This window comes from Diachasmimorpha longicaudata, chromosome 9, assembly GCF_034640455.1.
Source record: "Diachasmimorpha longicaudata isolate KC_UGA_2023 chromosome 9, iyDiaLong2, whole genome shotgun sequence".
In the NCBI taxonomy this organism is placed as follows: Eukaryota; Metazoa; Arthropoda; class Insecta; order Hymenoptera; family Braconidae; genus Diachasmimorpha; species Diachasmimorpha longicaudata.
In genome coordinates this window covers 3186297-3210945 of record NC_087233.1, presented here as the reverse complement: position 1 = coordinate 3210945, position 24649 = coordinate 3186297, and the positions used below count along the sequence as shown (strand labels likewise).

The 24649-nt window shown below is 33.5% G+C and overlaps 3 protein-coding genes and 1 long non-coding RNA gene across 14 annotated transcripts in view; 2 read left to right on the top strand and 2 right to left on the bottom strand.

Annotated features, from left to right (window-relative positions):
* The first annotated feature begins 126 nt into the window (after window positions 1–126).
* Window positions 127–3518, top strand: LOC135166081 (uncharacterized). The gene is made up of 3 exons (XR_010299625.1): window positions 127–734; window positions 814–2770; window positions 3329–3518. It is a non-coding gene; the product is annotated as an uncharacterized LOC135166081 (long non-coding RNA).
* Window positions 1956–22650, bottom strand: LOC135166078 (kinesin-like protein KIF12). 7 transcript variants are annotated; one of them, XM_064128044.1, is made up of 14 exons: window positions 22512–22650; window positions 20745–20828; window positions 18525–18730; window positions 15505–15706; window positions 14451–14635; window positions 8953–9334; window positions 6870–7149; window positions 6180–6274; window positions 5958–6099; window positions 5026–5144; window positions 3512–3969; window positions 3303–3441; window positions 2521–2732; window positions 1956–2410 (listed from the first exon to the last, which is right to left on the bottom strand). In XM_064128044.1, exons 3-14 carry the CDS (start codon window positions 18566–18568, stop codon window positions 2083–2085), a joined length of 2586 nt encoding a protein of 861 aa, XP_063984114.1. In that variant the 5' UTR covers window positions 18569–18730; window positions 20745–20828; window positions 22512–22650; the 3' UTR covers window positions 1956–2082. The 7 variants fall into 7 exon arrangements, with proteins under 7 accessions (XP_063984114.1, XP_063984113.1, XP_063984115.1 ...); XM_064128043.1 differs by having other exon boundaries at window positions 20749–20828; XM_064128045.1 differs by having other exon boundaries at window positions 1956–2404; window positions 20749–20828.
* The window catches only part of LOC135166080 (uncharacterized), a 15901-nt gene continuing 12106 nt past the window's right edge, over window positions 20855–24649 (bottom strand). The window contains exon 3 of the mRNA XM_064128053.1: window positions 20855–20996. The gene's annotated coding sequence lies outside the window, so the exon portion shown is untranslated. The remainder of the gene's footprint in view (window positions 20997–24649) is intronic.
* The window catches only part of LOC135166077 (unconventional myosin IC), an 18354-nt gene continuing 16285 nt past the window's right edge, over window positions 22581–24649 (top strand). For all 5 annotated transcript variants that reach the window (XM_064128042.1, XM_064128041.1, XM_064128040.1 and 2 more), the window contains exons 1-2: window positions 22581–22719; window positions 23006–23320. In XM_064128042.1, coding sequence (XP_063984112.1) covers window positions 22715–22719; window positions 23006–23320 — 320 coding nt within the window. In that variant the 5' untranslated portion in view covers window positions 22581–22714. The remainder of the gene's footprint in view (window positions 22720–23005; window positions 23321–24649) is intronic.

The following is a 24649-nucleotide window of genomic DNA, read 5'->3' as shown; positions in this document are numbered from 1 at the left end:
GTGGGGGAGGCGTTTGGATATGATGACGGCGGCGCTCGGTTGGTAACAGCGAGGATGATGTCACGGAGGACTTTGAATTTTGTTAATTTTGCGATAGCCCAAGGGGGAGGGGGGTGTCTTTGATGATGGTGACGAGGTAGGTCAGGGGTATCTGTGAAAACAAACACTTGGGGATGATTCAGAGGAGTCTAGAGGGTTCACGTGACCAACTGACCAATTTTGTTATTACAGAGAAAATAATTTTTTGGATTTTTATGAAGGGCTGTTGTTGATATGTGGGCGTCACAACTGCTTGTGTGAGGTTCGGTTTCGTAAAAGGCAAATAATTATTTTTTATCTAATTAGGACAGTTCATTTCGTCTCGTGAGTCTTCTGGAAGGTTCTACCGAATTGAGACATGAAAATGGGGGAGATTTTGAGATGTGTCAATGGGTCATGTGGTGGTTTAATTTCAGGGGATGACAATACATTTTGGAGATTGGGGAATATGGAAAAAATTAACTTCAGTGAATTTCAAGATCAACTATGGTTTGAGAGTTGGTTGATTAGGCACTTTGTTAATTAATTTTCTGTTACTGGACTACTACAATTTCAGAAGTCGGTGAATTTTGAGGTTGACATTCGAGTTGGTTAAGCCCTTAGTTCAACTGATTTTTTTTAATCGCATCACAAACAGATGATTATCGATTTGGCAAATGGTCGGACAGACTCCACAACTATTCAGTAGCGAAAGGGTAAAACGGTCTAAGTCTATTTTTTAAATTGGTTTTTTCATCTTAATAAACTCTTAAACTTGAAATGCATTTGTTGCAGAAACGATTTGAGTCTTGGGAAAAGTTGAGTGACTTTTTTTGGAATAAAGGACATGGATTAGGTCGCAATTTTGGATGAAATGAATTTCCAAAGAGTTATGTCGACAGAGCCCGAAAAAAGTGATTAAAGAAAGAGTTAACTTGACATAGATTTTATTTGATTGGTCACGTAATATCCAAAGCAATTTTTTTAATTGGGGAGTTTCAATAGAAGAATTGAATTTAAGCTCCATTTTAAGGGATCGAAAGTGTGCACTAGATTTAGAGGTAGTCGAAGGGAGAAGTACTGACTTTGGATGTGTGTGTGATACTCTATTGTTTCTTTATAACTTTTCTGCGTTATCCACCAAATTTAATTAATACAGAAAAGAAGAAAGATTTATTAAATCTACTTATCTACATTAACGAGAACAGTTGGGCTTTTCGCCAGAATTTGCCCACTGATGAGGGTCTCTAGCTGACCCAGAATTTTTTCCTCGAATGATGATTCCATGAACACAGATTCCGCTGATAAACATCAAAATTTAATTGTTTATCATTCATGTCTCGAAATGAATCTCCTCGCCGTAGTCAAACAACTTGTTTATTCTTATTTTATCACTGTGATTCCCCTTAGTGTCTGTCCTTATGTAAAAATATCACTATATACATTGTCCATAATGAAAGAAATTTTAGAAAAATTCTCCACAAATTAATTTTTGAACTCCAATTAGTTTTCTATTGTCAGATGATTTAAGTCGACATAACTCCATTCAAGTTGAAGAGCCTGAGAGCTACTTGACCCTTCTATTGTGTTCACATTTTTCATCCAAGTCAATCAAATCAAATAAATAATCCTCCACAGAAGATGAAACTAATTATGAAGTAAAATCATTCCCCAGGTGGTCAAACTCACTACTGACATTGACTACATTCCAAACAGAACAGCCACAATCAATTCTTCATCGCTCCAAAATTTATTTCTCCATTTCAACAATTTCCTCCTTCGGTTACTGAATCATTAATTAATTACCCAAGATACCTCGATATCGCCCATTTTTTTTGTCGAATTCGATTGAACAAAACGAAAATCATCTGCTCCGTTAAGGATTCTTTCTCAACAAATAATTTGTTCACGACAAAAGTAAAAATCTGACAAAATAATTTCATAAAAACTCAATAGTTTAAACTTTATTGGAAAAACGGAATTATATTCACACATTTCTGACAAGATGATTGAAAATGGACTAGTTCTAGCCTAACGTAGGCCATAGCACAGATCAGCTCATGCCTATTCAAAAGCTGCATCAGCCCTGTTCATCATGACAGGACTACCAAAGGCTCTGTGAATTTTTTCATCCCTTTTCCCCGATTTTCTGCGCCTCTCCAATGGGGATGATGGTTGAGAGACCGATGGAAAGGGGGTGGTGGGGTCTACAGACTCCCCAGTGGTTGGAGCGGACATCTGGCCCTCCAGAAAAGGCCCTGACAGCATCGAATCAGGTGTTCCATCAATGGAATACGGAACTGGAGCCACCCTAGGGCCCAGCAGACCAGCAGATCTTGAATGATTCTCTTCAGGAACTGTCGATGTCCTCCTGAAGGGAGTTCTCCTGGAACTCATTGAAGAAGAAATCATCTCGATTAATTTAAATTGAAAGTGACAGCCGAAGCACGAGCACATGTCCATTTGAGGGGCACCAGTGGGGACGACGTGTCCTTTACTTACTGATTACTGTCTACTGGAGAGGAAGTTTGGTCTGGACTGTCTGTGAATACATTTCCATTGTCCCAGGAGTTGTGCCTGCGGTGGTGGCTCTTGTCTCTGTACGTCTCTGCTATATTTGAAAAACTCCCGACAATTCGCTTGTCCAGCTCCTTCAGGACTTTCTCCGGCATTCCGGTCTCCAGGGTCGATAGAATATTAGTCGCAAGACCATTCTGGAATTTTAAACGTTGGAATGAGCTTCTGAATGAAGGTAAAGCAGCTCTAGACCGTTAGTAAATTCAAAGATTATCGAAAACTACACAAATTTTCTAGAAAACTCCATCACATTAGGAATTGCACCTTTTTCCTCAATTTAATTATCATTTTATCAAAGAAAAAAAAGTTTAAAAATCAGAACTGAAGTATCTTATTGGTAAATCAATATTTCCGTGATAGTCAAATATTAAAATCTGAATTTTTTATCATTAGACGTAAAAAATTAAGAAATTTTGTTTTGATATTTCGTAAAAAATAATTCATCGTTTGGGAAAGTTTTATGATTTATTTATAAGGAGGAAATGTTCAAGAAAATATCAACACTTCTCAAAATATAATTTAGATACAATTGATTCTGTAGAATTTTTCCAAATTTTAGTCGTCTAATTAGAGACTGTCTGATCCGATTATTTATAAAATTTGATAACTATGAAAATATTCAAAAGGAGCTCATCCCATCGATAAGATATCGACCTGACAATAAAACACCCTAAATGTAGTCTTCAACATCTGAAATACTCAATTACTTTAGAAAATTCCGTCTCTTCATTAGGATTAGTCCACACGTTAGTCGCCCCAGTAAGTTGTTCACTGCTCCCCGAACTGTTAAGAATCTCCGCAGAATAAGTGGGTCGTGCAGGAATGATAGGAGATCTGCAACAAACCCTTGAATCACCAGAACGTGAATTAAAACATTGAATCAAATGATTCATCAATTATATCATCTCCAACTCACGTGTTCACATCTTCCAATTTCTTCAAGAGTCTCTCATTCTCCCTGCAGACGAGCTCTTGATCTCTGACGACCTGATCCCTGGTGGCATACAGTTCAGCGTTCTCCCTTCTGAGTGCTTCGTTCTCAGTGATGTAGGCACGAACAAGTTGGCTGAGCTCTGGGGACTCCATCTCGGCCAGTCTGTCAATGTCCACCTGAGGGGAGTGAATGGGTGGCCTCCTTTCCAGGGATTCAGTGGTGATGGCTGTCAGGGGATCGTTGCCCAGGTGAAGAGCAGCCCTGAGGTGATCGTTCTCAGTCTGCAGAGCTCCGACTTCTCTTTTCAAGCTTAAAATCAGGGCTTCCCGTGGATCCATCACGACGATTGGTTTTGTGCGAATTTTCTTGGCTCTTGCGGCGTATCTGAGGGTGTTGAGGGTCTCAGAGGCGTTGGAACGAGCGGGAGAGACGCAGGCGATCTTAAAAAGTAGGAGATCATCAAGATTATTTTCACTGAATTTCAATCGGATGGTTGCGTGTCAATAGATTTATTATTTAGTATTTTTTTTGTTCCTTTTTTGAGGACAATCTCAATTTCTGTCTCGAGCAAATTCTCCAATAAATTCATAAAAAAACTTCAAAAATCTCAGGCGCCTCCTTTACTGGATAATAAAACTATAGAATTCTTTTGAATGTTTTCGGAATATTGCTCAATTTATCTATCAGTATATTTTCTCTTTAAGAATTCACATCGTTGTATTAAAATAATTCTCAATTTCCTGCACCTATAAGGAACCATTCCATTTCCTTACTCATTACAAGACTGTTCTAATCCCTTTATTGAAGGTAAACTCTGCGTGTGGAATTACTTTATAGATTTTTTCCTCAATTATTATATTGTCGAGTGCAATAATCATTTTTCGGCTTAGTACAAATTTTTTATCAGCAGGATTATTGCTTGTTTCGACCCTGAGACATTTCAAAATTCATTTTCCACACCAGTTGGGGAATCACAAAATATTTAATACTCTCAACAGGGACCAAAGCTCTTCCTTCCCATGTGCCCATCAAATTTTCCAACAATCAGAATGCAGTCTCTCTCATCCAACGATTTTCCTCCAAATTGTTAGAAATACAAAACGTCTATTTTCCACTTTCATTATTTTTTATCAAACCAGTATTATCGTGACCATCATAGGAATGGCAACATCTCAATGGAGATCTTTCCATTCCCCACGATATCTGCGCATTGCAGTTCACCTTTGTTTATAAAATATATTTCAAGTTTTTATTAAAGGTGTTGTGTATCATTTAAGTGACTTCCCATTCCCCTGAAAAGAGCATTCAACTAACTAGACAAGGGAAACCTCGACGTGTAGTGCATATTCGCAATATCATTCTGTGGAGGACAGATTTCTAGAATTTACAACTCTAGGATATTCAAAATTGAATGTGGGATTCCCACGAATATAAAACAGGGATTATTAATGTTTTTCTGTGTTTTAGTCAGGAATTTTAAAGATTTTCTTCATTACCATGAGTGTAACGCCATTTCCAGCGAGACTATCAGCGAGGAGTTTTGTTAATTTGCTGTCTCGGTAAGGAATGTGTCCAGTTTTTCTCTTCCCATCGCTCAACGAAGAGATACAATAGCCTGAAAAATAATTTTCATGGTGAGAATGAAACAAAAAAGAAACGTAGGAGGTCTATTTGGTGGACACCATGGACTGATGACACATATTACCAATTTTTTGTTTAGATCAGTTATTTATATCGATGGAATTGTTATTTAGCTTACGAATGGATTCGTTATTCTTCTGAGATATTTAAAGAAATATGTTCACGCAAAAGGTTGAATATCGATGGAACCACCTGGTCGATTGTGTCCACCCGCAATACGAACCTTCTGTGTTATGAGAGCTAAAAGTCTACGAAATTTCAACTCGCTATTTCTATTTTTTGTTAATTTATCGCGTTCACAAGGTTTTTGATGATCAAACCGAAAAACAGTGATAATACGAAATCTCATCTGGACAAATGTAGATATTTTGATTGATCTAGAAAGGTCTCACGAAGACGAGTATTGTGAAAAACAAAATTGAAATCCGTCCAGTAGTTTTGGAAATATTGAGGAAAAACGAAATTTAAAAAAGTTGCTATATCTCTGGAATTACCAGACCGATCGAGCTGAACCGGCTCGTTAAAGTAAAGATTAATTATAGTTATTATGAGGTAAATTTTTAGATTTTTAACGACAAATTTTACGGTATTCATGTTAAATTTTCGAAAAATGAATCGTTCAATTCTCGAATTTTCCCTCACATGCACTCAAACATAATTTAAAAACATCACTTTTTACGTTTCATAACATTCTAAATACGAGAATCGAAAGATCAATCAAATGCACGACTTACATTCGCAAGAATAAAACATAAAAATTGTTTATCGAATATTTCTGAAGATTTACCCAGAACCATGAGACTTTTATTGATGTTGTTGGCCTCCTCCAGAGTCTTCCCTTCGCTCTGCGTCTTTTTGGTCATTTCACTGCCAGCAAGATCGACAAAATTGATTTTTCCCTGTTTAGAAATGAAAACCCCATTCTCCATCTAATAAAAAATTAACGACACCAATTAGACTTGAACTGAATGCTCGTGACTTTGATTAGATTCTGTACGTGAACTGTTACCTGCTGTTCTGACGTTATGTGGACGGTGAGGATGGTGTGACTGCGGCTCGAGTGGTCGTTCATGTTGTGAGAGCCAACGGATCGATTTCTCATGCCTGAGAATAATTTAATTGGCACGATAAATTTTTCAAAACAATTCAGTAATTAATCCAACTAGTAGAAAACAACACAATTTTTTTTTAGAAAACTCGATCTCATTTCAAATTGTAATTTTTTCCTCAATTTAATTATCGATTGTTTTTAATTTATTGCTCGTCGGTTATAGTTAGCTATCGTTTGTTTATCAAAGAACCAGTTAAAAAAATCAGAACTCAGTGTTTTATGGAAAAATCCATATTTTTGTTGTAGTCAAAGATTGAAATTTGAAATTTTCATCATTAGACGACAAAAACTCACAGATTTTTTTGACACTTCGTAAAAGATAATCAATGGTTTGAAAAAAAAGTTCTGTTATTTGTTTATAAGAAGGAAATGTTTAAAAAAATCTCCATACATTCCGGAATTTAATTTGGAAAGTCCTGAAGATGTAGGAATTTGTTTTTACTTTTATTTATGTAATTAGTTGGAAAATTTGGCGTCTTAAAATATTTTTAAAAAAATATTCGGTCGGCAAAATAACGACCTGAGGGTAGAGCTACTTTAGAGTCTTTGAAGACCTGGAGACCGTCAATAGGGACTGGTGTTTCGTACCTTCTTCCAGCACCGCCAACAGATCATCCAATTCCTCGCAGTCAACAGTGAACAAATTCTCCACGAAGAAACCCCGACTTTTCTTGCTCCAGCGAACAGCCAGTGACTTCCTGGAGTTTCCTGGATTTAAAAGATCGATCACTTTCTCGTTGTATATCTCGAGGAATGAGGCCCTCAGCACGAAATTACATTCTTTCCGTTCTTGGAGCATTTTGAAAAGGTAGACGAAGGACCTGAACACGAGCCCATGGTCTTCTGAGTAGGGATTCATGTTGGAGAACTAGAAGACGAGAACAATTCGTTAACTAAATGATAAAAAAGAATTGAAAAATTGATTGTGGCGGTTCTGTTATGAATTTATTCAACGTCAATGACGATTTTGATTAGCTGTTGAATGATTTTACTCCACAATGAGCTTCACCTTCTGCTGATGATTATTTATTTGATTGAAACGATTAAATAGAAAATGTGTACACAATCAAAGGGGAAGTCGACTTAGGTCTCATGTTCTTGAACTTCAATGGGGTTATGACGACCTAAACCATGTGTCATTAGAAAATTAATTGTAATTCAAAAATTAATTGGTGGAGAATTTTTATAAAATTTCTTTCATTATGAATAATTGATATAGTGATATTTTTACGTGAGGACAGAAACTAGGGGGAACCACAGTGATAAAATAAGAATAAACAAGTTGTTTGACGAACGCAAGGAGATTCGTTTCGAGAAATGAATGATAAACAATTAAATTTTGATATTTATCAGCGGAATCTGTGTTTATGGAATCATCATCAAACGAACAAACGTCTGGATCAGCTAAAGGGGCCTCATCAGTGGGCAGATTTTGGTAAAAATGCCCAACTGTCCTCGTCAATGGTGGCAATTATATTTAATGAATCCTCTTTATTGTCTGCATTAATTAGATTTGACGACTGAGGTAGAAAAATTGGGAGGAAACAATAAAGGGTCACATATCCAAAGTCAGGACTTCTCCCTTCGACTTTATGTCCACATTCGATCGCTTGAAATCCAGCTTAACAATTCAATTCTTCTATTGAAACTCTTCAATTTAATAAAATATGCTTTGGATATTAGTTGAGCAGTCAAGATCTATATCAACATTCCTCTTTGGACATTTATGTAATACAAAATTACGACTTAATACGTTTTATTTATTTCAAACAAAGGCCCTAAACTTGTTGCCAGACTCAAATCCTTTCTACAACAAATACATGGAGTGTTCAAGAGTCTATTAACATAAAAAAATCAATTTTAAAGACATTTGTCTGAAGGTCCAGCCCTAACCGCACGTTATTTAGATTGTTTATTCTTTAATTTTTTAATCTCCTCGAATTTTTTAATTAAAAATTGTTTTTTATGAATGCTAGACTATGAAAAATTATAAATACATATTTTAAAAAGCACTAGAAAAATTGGGAACCTTTTCAAAACGTCTCTTCCATAAATATTAAAAACTGAGTAAACAGAGGAAGAAATTCTTTTCAAATCTTTGTTAATAACCTTCTTTGATCATTGATCACTCGTCCTCGTGACGGTCTCTTTCTAATTACTCTCTCTAGTTACTAATTTATCAAAATCAATGAAAAAGGCTCTTTGAAAATGTTCACAATTTTTTCTAGTCTTTTAAAAATGTATATCAATATTTTTCGTCCTCTGTGATAACGATGTAACACATGTCATTGTCAAATTAGCATTAAGATTAGTCCATAAGGACACGAATAATATTATTTGCACAAGTACCTGCACTACTAGGGGTTAAAGGAGAGAGGAACAACATGTAAAAACCTCAGAGGGTATCCATACGGTAAATACGGTAAATAAATAATAATATTAATGGTTTTCGATAATCTCACATTTTAACAAAATTAAAATTAACAAAAAAAATTTCCTACTCTCACGAGTTTGGAGATATAAAATCAAAACACAAATAAACTTGAAAACCTTCGGTGAGGGCTAAACCCAGGCCTTAAAGCGTTCTACCAAATTAATTAATCAATATATCAAGGCTCCAGTTGCTCATAATTATTATTGTGATAATAAATAATTAATGATCATCAATTACCAGACCAGGTGGACCAGTCAACGTGTGAGTCTTTCCACTTCCAGTCTGTCCATAACAAAAAACAGTACAGCTAAATCCCTCGACAGCCATTTCAATGAGTTTCTTCATTCCAGAATACTGAAGGACATCCTCCTGACTGGCAGCAGGTTCGAACACAACATTGTAAGAGAACAATCTCGGCTTCCTGTCGATTCCCACGAACACCTCGCACTGTATCTGTCCATCACCAGGAAGATGAACAGCCGATTGATCACCAGCTTTCTTCTCTTTTTCCCCCAGAGGTCTCACCCGAATGACGACGTTGATGTTGTCCTCCGGAAGAAGATGCTTGGAAGCTATGACCCTCTTGTCGCCCTCGGTCAAGCGTTCAATGCTTCCATTCCTTTTGGAAAAAAATATCATTCGTTAGTTTTAAAAAATACGAAGACGAGTGAGACAGTTTTTTGACATTAGACCTGACTCTCGAGGCCAGGAATGTAGCTGGCGATGTCCTTGAAATACTAAATTGAGGGGAAAATGTTGTTAACATATCAGACAGGAGATTTTACCAGGAAATTTGTACATTTTACATGATTCAGCGGAACCTCAGGTATAAAAAAAATTCGCTGTAATCGATAAACTGAACGTCCTTGTGTGATTCCTCAACCCAACGCCCCAGAAAATACCGGAGGAAACCCCCGGCTTCGAGAGCTCTTCAAGAACTTGGGGAAAAGAAAAATAAAAAAATTTCTATTTACGTTTCATAGGGAACTATTTCCGATTCACATCGCGAAAAATATCTCGGGGGACGTTGAACCTGGTGATATAGTCGAGAAATATTTTATTGAAATTTGGTTTAAGTAGCAAATATTGGTGTGTTTATTGTGTATTGTGTATTCATGTTTAAATCATTTACTGAATATCGAAATATTTAAGGTGAAAAAGAAGTAGAGGCTTGTGATGGTGGTCATATGACAGTCACTCTTTGTACATATGTAGTTTTGCTTCCGAATGGAAGTTTTATAATCGTCCGCTTTTCGCGAGAATTTAGTATTTAGTATAAAAATTAATACTAAATAAAATATTTGACACTTAGTTCGCACTAAATACCAAATATACTTTTGAACACCAGAAGAGATTTTTAAGAGAGGCTGGGGAGGATGTAAAACAAAAAGAATTTGTAACATCAAAAGAAATAAATAAATAATAATAATCATAATACTTTTGAACACTCAGTAGCCAAATTTTTTAACTAATTGCACAAGTAAAATTTAAAAAAAATCATAGACAGCCAGGACTATCTAAATTAACTATCGAGAAGTATTAATTTTTTTAAACCATTTTCTTCTTTTAAACAACTAATAAATCTTGTTTTGCAAGCGATGGATTCTCCTATGTGAAGTGTCAAAGAATTCTTTGATTTTTTTACGTCTAATGAACAAAAAATCCAGATGTCAATCTTCAACTGCAAATGAAGTGTTCATTTGTCCATAAGACACTGTCGTAAATTCTGATTTGTTAACGTTTTTTTAACAGAAACAATGAGTAAATCGAGAAAAAAATTACGATTTCAATTTCGATCGAATTTCCCAATAATTTTGTGTAATTTTTCATAATCTTTGAATTTACTAAAAAGGTAGAACTACTTTAAACAACAAAATATTTATTATTACGACTGATTGTAAATACAAAATACTCAAATAGTCAATTAATTACAAGTAAACAATACAATATATCCAACACTACGGTGCTTAGTATCTAGAAAATATCAAGAACAAAACTATTTAAATATTTATTATGTGTAAAATAATGTTTTACCCAATACTAAAATTCTCTGATTAAACATTTTGCGTAGTTAAAGGATTTCCAATCTCTCCTGCTAGTTATTCCGACAAGTTAATGAAGCGAAATGGTCTCGTGAATAATCACCAGAATGTGAAAATTTCTCCAGTTACTCGGGAAACAAGAGCCATTAATTTTCTATTTACCTGGGATAATAGCCTCTTCCCCTCATTAAAAAATAATTCCCCTTTCCGACGGGCTGTTTAAACGCCTGAGGCCATTGATTTACGTCAATCCAGAGTCAATAAGTATCTCCTCCAATATTTATTTGAAGCTAGACAATGGCGTGTTCAACCCGTTATCCCTCAACTTCCTCCCTCGACCTTCATTAAAAATTTATCAGTATTTTAGGGGCTGGGATTTTACACCAATTAAATTAACTCGATTTTATTTATTTTAGAATTTACATTCAAATATTTTCGGGGTCAATTATCGAGACGAGTGGGTCACGCACATCACCAGGTGTCCAAATACCTCAGTAAAATACAGACTATTTATTTATTTTTATGATCATTTTTCCCCAGGGTTACAGATCGATATCTCGCTACGACCATTAGAGAATTAGATGTCTCGTAATCGTCATGAAACTATTTGTCACGGAAAATGAATGTTATTACGATGTTACATTGAGAAAAATGACGTTATTTCTGTTTCAAAGGTCACATGACGATACCTGACTTTTTTTTTTCAATAGGGGTGAGTTGTCAGGCACTGACGGGGGTGATTAAAATGTCAGAGGACAGTTTAAAGCAATCGTTCGAGTGATTGAAATGGTTTTAATTTCAACAGTTGCTGATTAAGGACTTTATTGACTGGAAGGAACAGATTTTGGGGGAAATGAGATATTTTTTATTATTTAAAAACATATATCATTCTATTTATATTTTTTATCCAGCAATATATATTCTATTATGGCGTGTGATAAAAGAAAAAAGAGTGTGGAATTGTTGGTAGACAAACAATTGAGAATTTGTTGTTCAATGAAATTACAGAGGCAGAAAAAATAGGGAATGTTTCAGCTTAAAAAAATATATTCTGTAGTTTTTAATTTTTCTATTGAATTTATAAATATTCTGCAATTGTTGTTATAAAACCCAATTTCGTGATAACAATGATGGGCAAGTTTGTTGAAAGCAATAGAAATATTAGTTTGAGTATAATATTATTCGAAATATGATTATTGCAAATGAGCATTGAAAATTACAATTTTCCTAGATATTTAGAAGAATTAATATTTTAGTTACCTGAGGTCTTTAACTCACATTTTTTATGAAATTAAGAGGAGAAAAAAAATTGTAAAGTATATATATCATGCAATAAATTGAGCATTCAACAAAATTTATTATTTTTATAAAAAATCAATTATGAAATTTAATGGAATGTAATATTTCATTTGTTTTATAATTCTATATATTTCTAATTATAATCAAAATAAATGTCATTGAATGATACATTTAATGTATATTTATATTATATAAATACATATATACATATCTAATACATCAGGATATTTAATTGTTTTAACAAAGGTATTGTACTGTTTGATCCCTTAGAAAAATAAAACGGTGACGCAAAATGTTACTTGAGTCTTTTAATTAACGATATTTCTATATATAATGTATCCTTTTCTTTAACTGAGTGAAAAACTTAAATTTATTAAGAGAATTTCATTTGGGTGAAGTCTCATTAATTCGAAAAATTTTCAAACTAAAGTTATGTTACAATGAACCTCAGTTAGTCCTTCTCTGCGATTGATTTGAAAGTAATTGAAAGTAATTGAATTAAAAGTGATTGATTTGAAATTAATTGAACTCCTCTAGAATTATAGTTCCTTTCATCCACTGGAATAACCAGAATATTTAATATCTTGTCAACGACAGTTTTATTTTTTGCAGAAATTCTTTGGTGTACTTGAGAACGAAAATTATTCTTATGATTAAATATATGATTACAGTAATCAACACGTTTTTTAAAAGTAAATTATAATTGAACGAGAGGATATTGTTGCGTGGAAAGAAACTTTGAGATGGTAACGAGATATCGTCGAGTCGGAAGAAATTCATATTTCTGCCCCAAAACAACAACATATTCATAAAAAATAACGTAATCCCAGATTACAACAATTATATACAAATTTGGATGTTACAAAATTCGTTCAATGTGATGCATGAGAAGGTCAATTCAGTGATTGTCATCATTCCATGAAATAACAATCAATTTACTCATTGAAATATTTATTTCATGAGTAAAGACTTTTTATCAAATCAGGAAAGTGAAAAATATCTCAAGTGGAGATCTCATTGGCTTTAAAAAAATTAATTTTTTCATTTTCGTGGCGAATACCTATGACGTGAGCCCAAAACTTCTTTAATTTAATTCATCTAAGAATAACTCACAAATCAATTATTCATAATCCCCATAAAATTTGTATTTCAAATTAGCCCCAGACATTGATACTCATTAATTATAAAAATTGATTAATAAAAATGATTTCATCTATCACTGTATGTCAGTGATGAAGAGTTATTATGCGATGAAGAACTCTCGACCCTCAATTTAATTACTCCCCTGATTAAAATCATCTAAAATACTCTTTCCTGAATGAAATTGTGCCTTCCCCAGGTGAGCTTCACCTGAACAAAAATATTTCTTCGCGCCCCTGGATGACAAAAGCTCGATCGTTTCCTCCGATAGGTAGTGAGGCGACTGGACATTAGAATATCGATTTCCGGTGGCATACACCACACACGGGCAAGGTCTTAACGATCGATAATACGTGTATTCTTCGTGTATTAACGCGATGTCTCATCACGTTTCCCATGACAACACATCACAATATTTTCCCTTCATTATATTTTTCTTTTTATTATCTATTTTCACCGCGATAGTGCACACAGATGGTGCTGAAGAAAATTTCGATTGACAAATACAGGTGATCGATTAACAAACAGAGGTGATAATTTTTTCAATTACGTTGCGACTTTTTTGAACAACTCATCGCCCTAGATCTAAACAGTCACGTGTGCGGTGAGGAAAATTCGATAAAAATTACGGGAAATAAATGGTTTCTCGAAATTTCGTCATAATTTATTCCTTATTTATTTTATTTACTTGCATTTTTTTGAAAAATTTTTTTTTTAATTATAGAAAATAAATAGGCTCTCAAAATTTGTTCATTAAACCTATTTATTCTTTATTTATTTTGTTTATTGATTTATTGATTGCATTTTCTTGGAAGAAATTTTTTTAAAATAGGGAAAGTAAATGATTTCTCAAAATTCGACGCTTAAACGAATTTATTCCTTATTTATGTAACTAACTGATTGATTTATCTAATTTTTTAGAGAAAAAAAAATCAGAGAAATAAATCATTTCTCGAAATTTGTTTATTCAACGAACTTATTTGCTTTATTTATCAATATATTTGATTTACTCCAAAATATTGACAAGAAAATCGTGGGAAATGAATCGTTTTTTGAAATTCGTTCATTAAAAAAATTTCTTTTTCATTTATTTTGTTTATTTATTTATTTATTCTTTTCAATTTTTCCTTAATGATCATTAAATAGTTCTCATCGTGTCTTTAATTTCTATTTAATGTCGTTCTATGTTTTTTCCTCTGACAATTCAATCGATAGAGGACCGTTTGAATGACATCTGTCAAAATGTGTACTCACTCGCTTCTGGAAGCACGAATTGTTGGTTTACGGACTGATGAGGCTCCGGGTTTTGATGGACTGTTGCCCCGGGACTTAACATCGCTGGGACTGTTGCCTCGCGATCTCCGGGGATTCGTCTGGTTTTTACGACCCGGTGGAGGACTCTTCAGCAGCACCATCCTCTGACTTCTCGTTCGATGGACCTGATACATTAATTATTCACAAGTAATATCATTTGACAGTTTTTTCGAAATTTTTCGCGTTATTGTCGATATCTTCTTATTTTTAGTTTTTTCAAAATCTCGGAAAAAAAATATTCCGTTTTTAAGTTTTGTTATTATTGAATAGCTCTCGAAGTTTCATAACTGTGTTTCATAATATTTTTCAAAAATCCATTAAAGTGTATAGAAAATTTGTAATAATGGGGGAACGACTATAAGAATTTTTGAGACATCTAAATTAACTAAATAAATAAATAAACTGTAGATCGTGGTTCACAGAAAATTCATAAAATGCATGAAAAATGAAAAGATGAAATTAAGTAGACGAGTTCCCCCCTAAATTATACTAATTTATTTCTTATTCATAACTTTTGCTTTTTCAATTTTTTATTTTTCTCATCATTTAGTCCCTCAACTAACGTGAGTGAACGTGACAAATGAAAAAATAATGGAAACAAGCACCAACACAGGCATTAAATAATTCCCAAGAGTAAACAAAGAGTTTCAATTATTTGTTTACAGATATTATCGACGCTATTATGTTTACGATGAATTTGAGTCCTTTCACAATCGTAAAAATATCGGTCACACCGCGTGCAAAAAGCACATAATTTTTAGCAAAAAAAAATCCCTTAAAAACGTTTATTAGAAATTTATTTTGACAGCTTTCGACTGTGATTCATCAAACGTCATTGGATTTTCCCCTGAGCAACCGTGAAAAATCACTAGGGGATGGTCTGCAATTTAAAAAAAATTGTAAAACGTAAAATACTCAAAAATAGTTATTTTCGTTGAACGAGGGGTGAATGATAAGGTACAATAAATAAAACACTGAGGACTGTTAAACTCACGTTGATATTACAGATGGAATCATTCCAGGGGTTGGCGCGTGACAGTGGCAAGTAGTTGACACGTTGAACGCGCGCGATAGACTGACCAGGGGGTAGTTGGCTGGACTTGACCCTCCAGACAACCCCCTCACTCTCTCGATTCGATTGATTTTTTATAAAGTTGGTTAATGCGGAAACAACATCTGAATTATTCCAGCCACCCCTAGTTGCATTAAAAAATCAGGGAGTTGAAATCACTCGTGCGAATCGTGTACCTAGGGTCATTATCTTTTTTGGAAAAAATGTCAGAGGTGGGTGATGTCTATAGCTCGTATAAGGGTAGGTTACACAATTTTTAAAGATTTTTTTGCTGGCGAGTGGAAGCCTTGAATTTGAAGAATTTTTTTCTCTAATTTTTGTTTGAAGTTGTCTAGGATGTGGTGACACGTGAAAAAATGATGGTGTAGATGTCTGTGTGCTGGAAAATCTGGAATTTTGAAGATCAATTTTTTTTAAACTTAAAATAAATAAGGGAAAATTGGTCAATAAAAATATGAAATGTTAAGAGTACTGGGAATTTTGTCCATTATATGAAATCGTTCAAATACTAAATTTCAATTCGTTATTTAAGTATTGGAATTATTGATAAGTGTAATTATCCAAATATGAAATTTTAAGGTTGCTGTCCATTTTGAAATTACTAAACGGATTTCAATTTTTTTTCTTGAAATTACTCGTCTCAGTGGGCCCTATCTAGATCGATCAAAATATCTACATTTGTCCGGATGAAATTTTGTGATATCGTCATTTTTCGGGTTTATCATCAAAAACCTTGTGAACGCGATAAATTAACAAACAATAGAGATAGCAAGTTGAAATTTTGCACACTTGTAGCTCTCATAACATAGAAGGTTTGTGTAGTGGATGGACACAATCGACCAGACGATTCCAGAGATATTCAACCTTTTGCATGAAAGTATTTATTTGAATATCTCAGGAACCACTCAACGGATTCCAATTTTTTTTCCTTCAAAATACTCGTCTCTGTGGGTACCATAAAGATCAATCAAAATATGTAAACCCGTTCATTCGAAAATCGCGAAATATTGCCATTTTTCCGTTTTTTAAATAGCTTCAGTCTTTTATACTCAATAATTTAACGAAAAATTGGAATGGTAGGTTAAAATTTGGTATAATTTTAGCTTTTATGATATCAAAGTATTATATCATAGAAAATTAATTTTTTTGTTAAACTTCATCTTACTAATTGATTAAATATATCTTCTTAAACCCCCTGGCGAATGCCAGCACCTGTTGCAGGGACAAAATGCGAAGTCACGTGGCGATATCTCTAGAATAAATAATTTTTTTTTAAGTTTCAAATGGATAGAAAATATCTCAAATAATCTCGAAAATATTAATTATTTTCAAGCAAATCAAAATTGATGACTCTTAATTTTCGTTTCAATTGAAATTCTGGCAGATCCATTTCCAAACCAATTACTAATTACATCAATATAAATTAATTGATCTAAAGAAAAATTAATAAAAAACAGTATCAACTTATTGCTCCCATCACATAGCACCTCTACCATTTCAATTAATCTCTTCAATAAATTCATCTTAATTAAATATTTAAGACACTTTCCTCTTCCTCATCTCACCAATTAATATTCAATTCAATATTTACAATGAACAATCTTCAAAATTACACTCCCCCCCTCTCACCCGTTGACCCCAAAATAAATTTTTTTAAATCCCACCCAAAGACTGACACCTTTTCCCAAATATTTTCCTCCTCCAATTCCATTCCCTTTAAACTTATTATTTTTTCGAGGGACAAATGCACTCGAGGGTTTTCACGCTACCTCCACTACAATAGTCACCGGTGGTATGGGTATATCGAGGTGGCGATCCTCCTTCTCCTTCCCACAAATTCGTCCTCGTGGGACGGTTGAAGAGAGAGAGTGGGGCCTACTCCATGGTCGACTCCGTTACTCTCCCGTGTTAGTCACGTCGTGGCATGGTTCAAGCGTACAACTAGTGATGTTTGAAAAAAATATTTTCAAAAGACCATTTTCTCTGACCCTTTGACTACAGTTCGCAAACACCCGTTCCCCGGGTACCATCAACATACCACCCCCCTACCCCTGGGGGCCAAATGGCTTGTCAGTGATTTAAAGTTTAGCATTGGATATTTAGTGACTTGTGGGTGAGTACCAACAGCGTGAAAGTCTTTATCACTTTTATTTAAGGATTTGCAGTGTTCAATTGATATATTCGAGTGCATCTGGAGCGTGAGTCACGGTTGCTTGACTTAGTTACGAGATTTTCATCTCACTTTTGATTTTTATAACGAAAATATTCGGTTTTTTTTAATTCGAAAAAACAACATTTTAAAGCGAAATGAAATTCAAATGGATTTTACAGTGTGAACTTACTTTTTTATTTTTAAGTTGACATTAAATTGTAAAAGACAATTATAAAATTATGTTGATTTTTATGTTGGATCCAGAACATTGAAAGAATATTGAATATTTAAATGCTTCGTTTCAATAGTTTAGTCGGGATTAATTGCTATTTTGGGGATAAAAACTGGCGATTAATCATTGGAGATGTTGGAGACTCCGGTGATGATCTTGATAAGCGATGTTCCCGGGGAAAATTCGAGGTTTAGACGCTTTTGAAATACTCTACCGCAGCGAAAACACTTGTCTCACCTCCAGTTCTTCCAACATTAGCAATTCCTGATAATACTTATCAAATTTCTATCGTTACAAATGACAAAAGTGTCGAGGGAAGACTGGTGAGTCACGAGTGCTGATATTTCCTTCCAACAGCGAGGAAAAAAAATATTCCCATGAAATTTATGAATATTTTTCGTGTTACCCGTGGGTTTAACGCTCCCCCTCGCAATCTCAACAAAGTACTCTTGTGGTTTAGCTATTGTTGAGGTTGAATGTACGGAAAAAAAGAGAAAATGGCAAATCATTGGGTCGTAAAATTTAGCGCTCAGACCATTTCAACAATAACGTTAATACCCTGTCTTGATTTTTTGCACGAAAATTCCCTGAAGGGTTTTCATTCTTCATCGTTGGAATGATCTTCTCGGAAGACGATGAAAAAATCATCATTTTCCCGTTGGATTTCACACTGAGAGTTGTTTCTTGCGCCAAAAAAAATGTCGATCGATCCTGACCATCAATCATCTTCCGCGAATTGTCCAGTCCCCGATGACCCGTCACACCTGAATAAAAAAAAAAAAAAAGACCGATGAAACCAAACAAAGAGGAGAAATTAGACGTAGCGTGTTGGAAAAAAATAACCGGTTGAGAATAGTCTTGGATTTTCTCCTCGAATATTTCGGTGGCCTTGAGCCCCATCAAAAAACTCATGGGCGTCTTTGAATGATTCAAGTTCAGGGCCTTCGACAGTTCATTGAATATTCCATTCTCGTTTTTTGAATTTTCAATGACATTTCAAATGTACAATTAATCGTGCACGTGCAGTGCATATTAAATTATACAGTTAAGTCTCGAATTTTTTTTCATTTAGTAAGAAAAATAAAATTTGCAGATGTGCACCTTTTGAGGCCTTTACATTTTGTTCCCCTCCCTTTACAATAATTAGAAAATTATATTGATCTACTGAGCAAAAAAAAAAGAGTGAATCGGAATATATTTTTTTGGATAGTGGCAAAAGAAATATTTTTTAAAAAGAAATGAATTATTTTGCATTATTTTTTTGATAGTATTTGAGGTATTTTGAGACAATAAGTTTTTGAAAATAGTTGATAGTAGATCGAAGCAAACTAATTTGAATTAATTCAGGAAAATATTGATTTGGTATTATTGGAAATATTTTTTTGATTTTCACTCATTATTTCTCTCAGTGTAGGATCGTAATGCGAAGTAAGCGACTCGTGGGTTTGATTTAAAGATTGTTTAATATGAAGGGCATTAAATATGAAATTAAAGGCTTTGTCTCCTTTTTTATGGTGAAGAGGGAATTTTTTTTTAAGATTAGAAAAACTTGACTTATCTTTAATTAGAGGAATTCACGTAACGTTTTATGGCATCATTTTATTTTGTTAGGGTATCATATAATATACCCCCGTCTGCAAAATGACTAAATATCATGATATAATAAATATATACATATGCATATCCCATACATATACATTGAATGTGTCGTTCAATTGGATTGAATTAAATTGAACTGAGTCTATACATCATATATTATTTACATACTATACATATATTATATTTAAAATATATATGATACATTAAACTTATCATTCAACAACATTTAATGTAGTTGTAATTGAAATTGATATATTTACAAAATGAATGAAATATATATATTTCATTCAATTTAATTTCATAATTGAATTTTTATAATTATAATGAATTTTACTGAATGCTCAATTTAATGCATAAAACATATATTTTATGATTTATTTATTTGTTTCTCTTTTGTTCACTTCACAGAAAATATGGGTCTGAAGGCCCCAGATAACTAAAATATCAATTCACCTCAATACATAGGAAAATTATAATTTTCAATGTTTTTTGGCAATAATCATATTTCAAATGACATTATACCCGGGTCGCTATTTCCGTTACTATCAACAACCTTGTCCATAATTGTTATCATAAAATTTAGCTTTTAAGCTGAAAAATGCTCTAGTTTTTTTGGCTGTGTAATTTCATTGAATAACAAATCCTTAATTGTCTGTCAGTCTAAAAACAATTTCATACTCTGTTCTCTTTCACAACACACCATAAAATATGCGCGTTAAGCGCACGATTATACCTAGAAAGATAAAAAACATAATGAACATTTTAAAAAATTAAAGCTGCCAAGTACAGCCGATTAATCTTTTTACATTTCTATTATTGTTAAGAATATCTCGCTTCTAACGAATTAAAAATACTTATTTTATCATAACAGCACTGTATACATATACTTTATACATAATATATAATATATAATATTTAATATGTAATATATATTATATATTATATATTATATATATTTTTAAAAAATATTTTTTAAATGTTAAATGTCGCGAGAGAACAGGTGTCAGACCGAAACAAAGAGTTACCCCCCCCCCCATCCCACCCCCCGAAAACAGCGAGAAAGTACAATCATGAAAATAACATGAGGATTTCTCAGGCCAGTACAGTGGCTTTCCTTCTCTCCATCAATTCCTTCTCTTTTATTTTTTTTTTATTTGAAAAAAAGCGGAAGTAACTCACGTACAATGAACAATGCGCAGTCTTCCCCATGGCTGTGTGCCTTCCGTTATCTTCCTCCCCTTCTGCCCGCCGACAAATTTCCCCCTTTAACACCAAATATTGAATTCACTTGGATCAACAATCTAACAATTGTTTAATGCGGATTTGTTTGGTGAGGAGTAATATATCTTATCGATTCGTAGATTTTCAGTCTTCACGGAATCAATCGAGATTATCCAGGTGTAGAGTTAAGGTCGTTGTGGGTGAGAGTCGCTGTGAAAAGTTTATGCGATGTTAAATGGAATAGATTGAGGTGAATGTCTTAATATTATTTTGTTTAATTGGTTGGGTTGAGTGGGGAGGGCTGAAATGTAATTATATATTTTCTATTGTGATTATTCGGTGCATTGATTAATTGATTTAATTTTTATGGGTTTAGAGGGTCAATTGGTTTAATTGTTTGTGTCTGTCTTCAATGATACGTTTTGTGTGTTAAGCAAATTTTATTTGAAAAATTATTGAGCGGTTGATTTTTTGAAATTTGAACCCCTGATGCTCCATTTAATATTGTCACGTGACAGTCTATGTAAAAAGTTTATGTTCTTTCTTTATATTTAGTTTATATACTATCGACAGATAGTATATAATGTCACTTGATTGATTGCGTTGAGTAGGGAGAGCTAAAATATAATTAAGTATTTTCCATTGCAAATACTCTCAATTATGTAAATTTATGAACTTTCTGGAATTATTTGTCAAAACCAAATCGATCAATTGATGTAATTTTTTTTATCTGTATTCAATGATGCGGTTTCTACTTCAAACAATTTTTATTTGAAAGAATATCGAGCCGTTGATTAAAAAATCCTAATCTCTGACGTTTTCTGCAAAAAGCTGGTGCGATATTCAGCGGTTTAGATTAAAGTGCAATCTTTTGAAAGTATATGGTCTCACTTGATTGACTGCATTGAGCATGGAGAGCTACGATATAATTATATATTTTCCATTGTACTATTCTTAATTATGTAAATTTATGAACTTTCTGTCGTTATTTCTCGAAACCAAATCGATCAATTGATGTGATTTTTTTTGTCTTTATTCAATGACGCGGCTCCTACTCTGAATAATTTTTATTTTGGAAAACTATCGAGTCGTTGATTTAAAAAAAAATAAATCTCTGAAACTCTATTCAAAAACATAAAAAATCCCCCAATATTTAAAAAATTTCTATCTCACCATCGAAATACCCCATCTCCCTCAGAAACTAATCATGTTCCCACCACTTTTCCCCCAAAAAATCCCCCAAAATATGTCCCCTAAACATTTTTCCTCTACAAAAACCTTAAAAAACTGCTGAATCAATTAATTCACTTTCCCCAAACCCGAGCTTTCATTCATTCAATCGATGAATATCGACTCACAACTTAATTTTCATTTGATTAAAATCCCTTTACAAACTTCTGAAAAAGAAAATTCGTTAAAAAATCATAAAAACCCAATCAACAAATACAGCTCCAATTATCTTCCAATGTCGCCTTAATGACATTGAATTAAATATTTTAAGCAATGATGATATTTCCCTGAGGCATAATTAACAGAAAAAAAATGAAAAGCCTTCAATTTAGACTGAAAACCCGAACTCAATGGCTCAAAATCAATGGAAATATATTTTTTGGTTTCTCAACACCACTTCCTTTCGCCAGAACCCGAGGGGTGACAGACACCGAGTCACGAAAATAGATTCAGTTGAGAGGAAAAATGAGAAAGTGAAGAATTAAAAAAGAATACCCTAAAACAATAAGATCAAAGATAATTTAATCTTATCTAAGCTCGTGGATCGAGAAGTCATTTGACACACAAATAACAAAGCCAGAGTGGAAAGAAGAGTCGTCCAGTGATTATCGGTGATCAATAGCTCCGGCAACAAGACTATTAATTTCTCCATTCGACACTAATCAGTACAGAGTGATTGGGTCAATAAAAATCGAGCGATGGGGTGAGTTCTAACAGCTGGAGCACCACCACATTCAAGGGATTCAAAGGGCTTTATCCCTGGAATCCTCGTCCCACGACGATTTCTAATCTAATCTAACGTTTATCGTCTTCGTGACGTCATCAATCCACTGGAGTAGTAATTTTTCCATCCGAATAATTCCTGAAAAATAAATTTGTGGAATAAATGTCATTCAGAGTGAATACGATAAAAATATTTTAAAGTTAATGTGTCGAAGTGTAGAAAGTGCTCTGACTCGTTTGATATCATGTGATATTTCATTTCTCAGAGACCAGAAATTACCGGAAAAAACGGATTTACCAACGACTGGAATCATGGAGCAGGATTTACACGAGCGTAACAGAGTTGGTGTACAGGATTTTGTATTACTCGAGGATTTCAACAGTGAAACAGCATTTATCGATAACCTGAGAAAACGATTCAAGGAGAGTCTTATCTACACATACATTGGTCAAGTACTGGTGTCAGTAAATCCATACAAGAGTTTACCCATTTACAATGAGTCAACGATACATTATTACGAGGGGAGAAATTTTTTTGAAGCACCACCACACATTTTTGCACTCGCAGATACGGCGTATCGGTGAGAATTTTTATTATTTTTTATTACAGCCGTAGGAAGGGGAGCAAGAAAATTATTGATAATGGATCGGGAGATGTAGTTGGGGGGTAAAATGGGAGAAAAAAAATTAGGGGAACTTTTGAAATATTTGGGTTTTGGAAAGTTGAAGGGGGTTTTGTATTTTTAATTTTTGTGGTCTTGAGAATAGTCGGAATGTGATGGAGAAATTTTATGAAATGAAGAATTTTTTAAAATTAGTGGTGATATTGTTATGTTTAATTTTTACCGAGAATTAAGGTTGTTGGCGCGATAGTCTCTGTAGAAAGTTTATGGGATGTAAAATGTCATTAAAGCACAATCTTTGGAGATTATATTGATATTACTAGATATTTTATATTTTAATTATTCTAGATTATGTGAATTTATGAACTTTCTGGTCGTATTCTTCAAAAACAAAATGGTCGATTGATTGAATTTCTTTCGTTGTATTTACTGATGCAGCTGTTTTTCTAAACAATTTTTACTTGATGGAAGTGACGAGCCGTTAGTTTATGAAAACTTCTAATTCGGATATGCTACTTTTAAATATTTTCATAAGTCCAAATCGATAAAATTCAGATGTTGTCAGTGTTATATAAATTAAATTACGGAAAGTATTGTATTTTTTAAAAACATTAATGTCTCCTCCGTATTCTTCCTTATTAATGATTTCCTCCTTATAAACAACTGATAGATCTTGTTCTCCAAACCGTGGATTATTTTTGACGATGTGTCAAGAAATTCCTTGATTTTTGAACGTCTAATGCAAAAGAAAATGTTAATTTTTCAACAAGACACTGTGCAAAGTTCTTATTTTTAACTATTTATTTGAAAAAAAGAAAAGATACTTAAATCGAGGAGAGAATGACGATTTCAAATGCCATCGAGTTTGCTAAAAATTTTTTGTAGTTTTCGATAATCTTTAAATTTACCAACCAGGAAAATTATTCCAAATTCAAAAAATTCCTATCTCAATTTCAAAATGGATAACTCCAACCGTAAATGTTTTAATTATAATTTTTTATCTATAATTTTTCGCAGCTACTTTTTCAAACTATTTGCTATAAAAATTCATTCAAAAACTATCGAGTAATTATTTTACACGACAATAACCTTAATGAGACCCATGGAGTCTTCCCCATGTCTTTAGTCCGTTTTTCCTTCCGCAAGCAAACTGCAAAAAAGCAATTAAATAACAAATTGTACCACTATTCTAATTCCTGACTGGAGTTCGTTGGTTGCCAATTAAACAAAATTTTAATTGAAAGAATTATTTAAATTAGAAAATCTTTTAAAATCGGCAATTAACAT

Bases quoted from the DNA above. Each gene is read 5' to 3' on its own strand.
- LOC135166078 (XM_064128044.1), bottom strand. From the start codon at position 18,568: ATGAAAACCCTTCAGGGAATTTTCGTGCAAAAAATCAAGACAGG. The intron at 14,636-15,504 runs GTGAGTTTAACA...TTAATGTATCAG, and splicing joins ATTCCATCTGTAATATCAAC to GTCCATCGAACGAGAAGTCA. The intron at 3,970-5,025 runs GTAATGAAGAAA...CTACTTTTTAAG, and splicing joins GAAATGGCGTTACACTCATG to ATCGCCTGCGTCTCTCCCGC.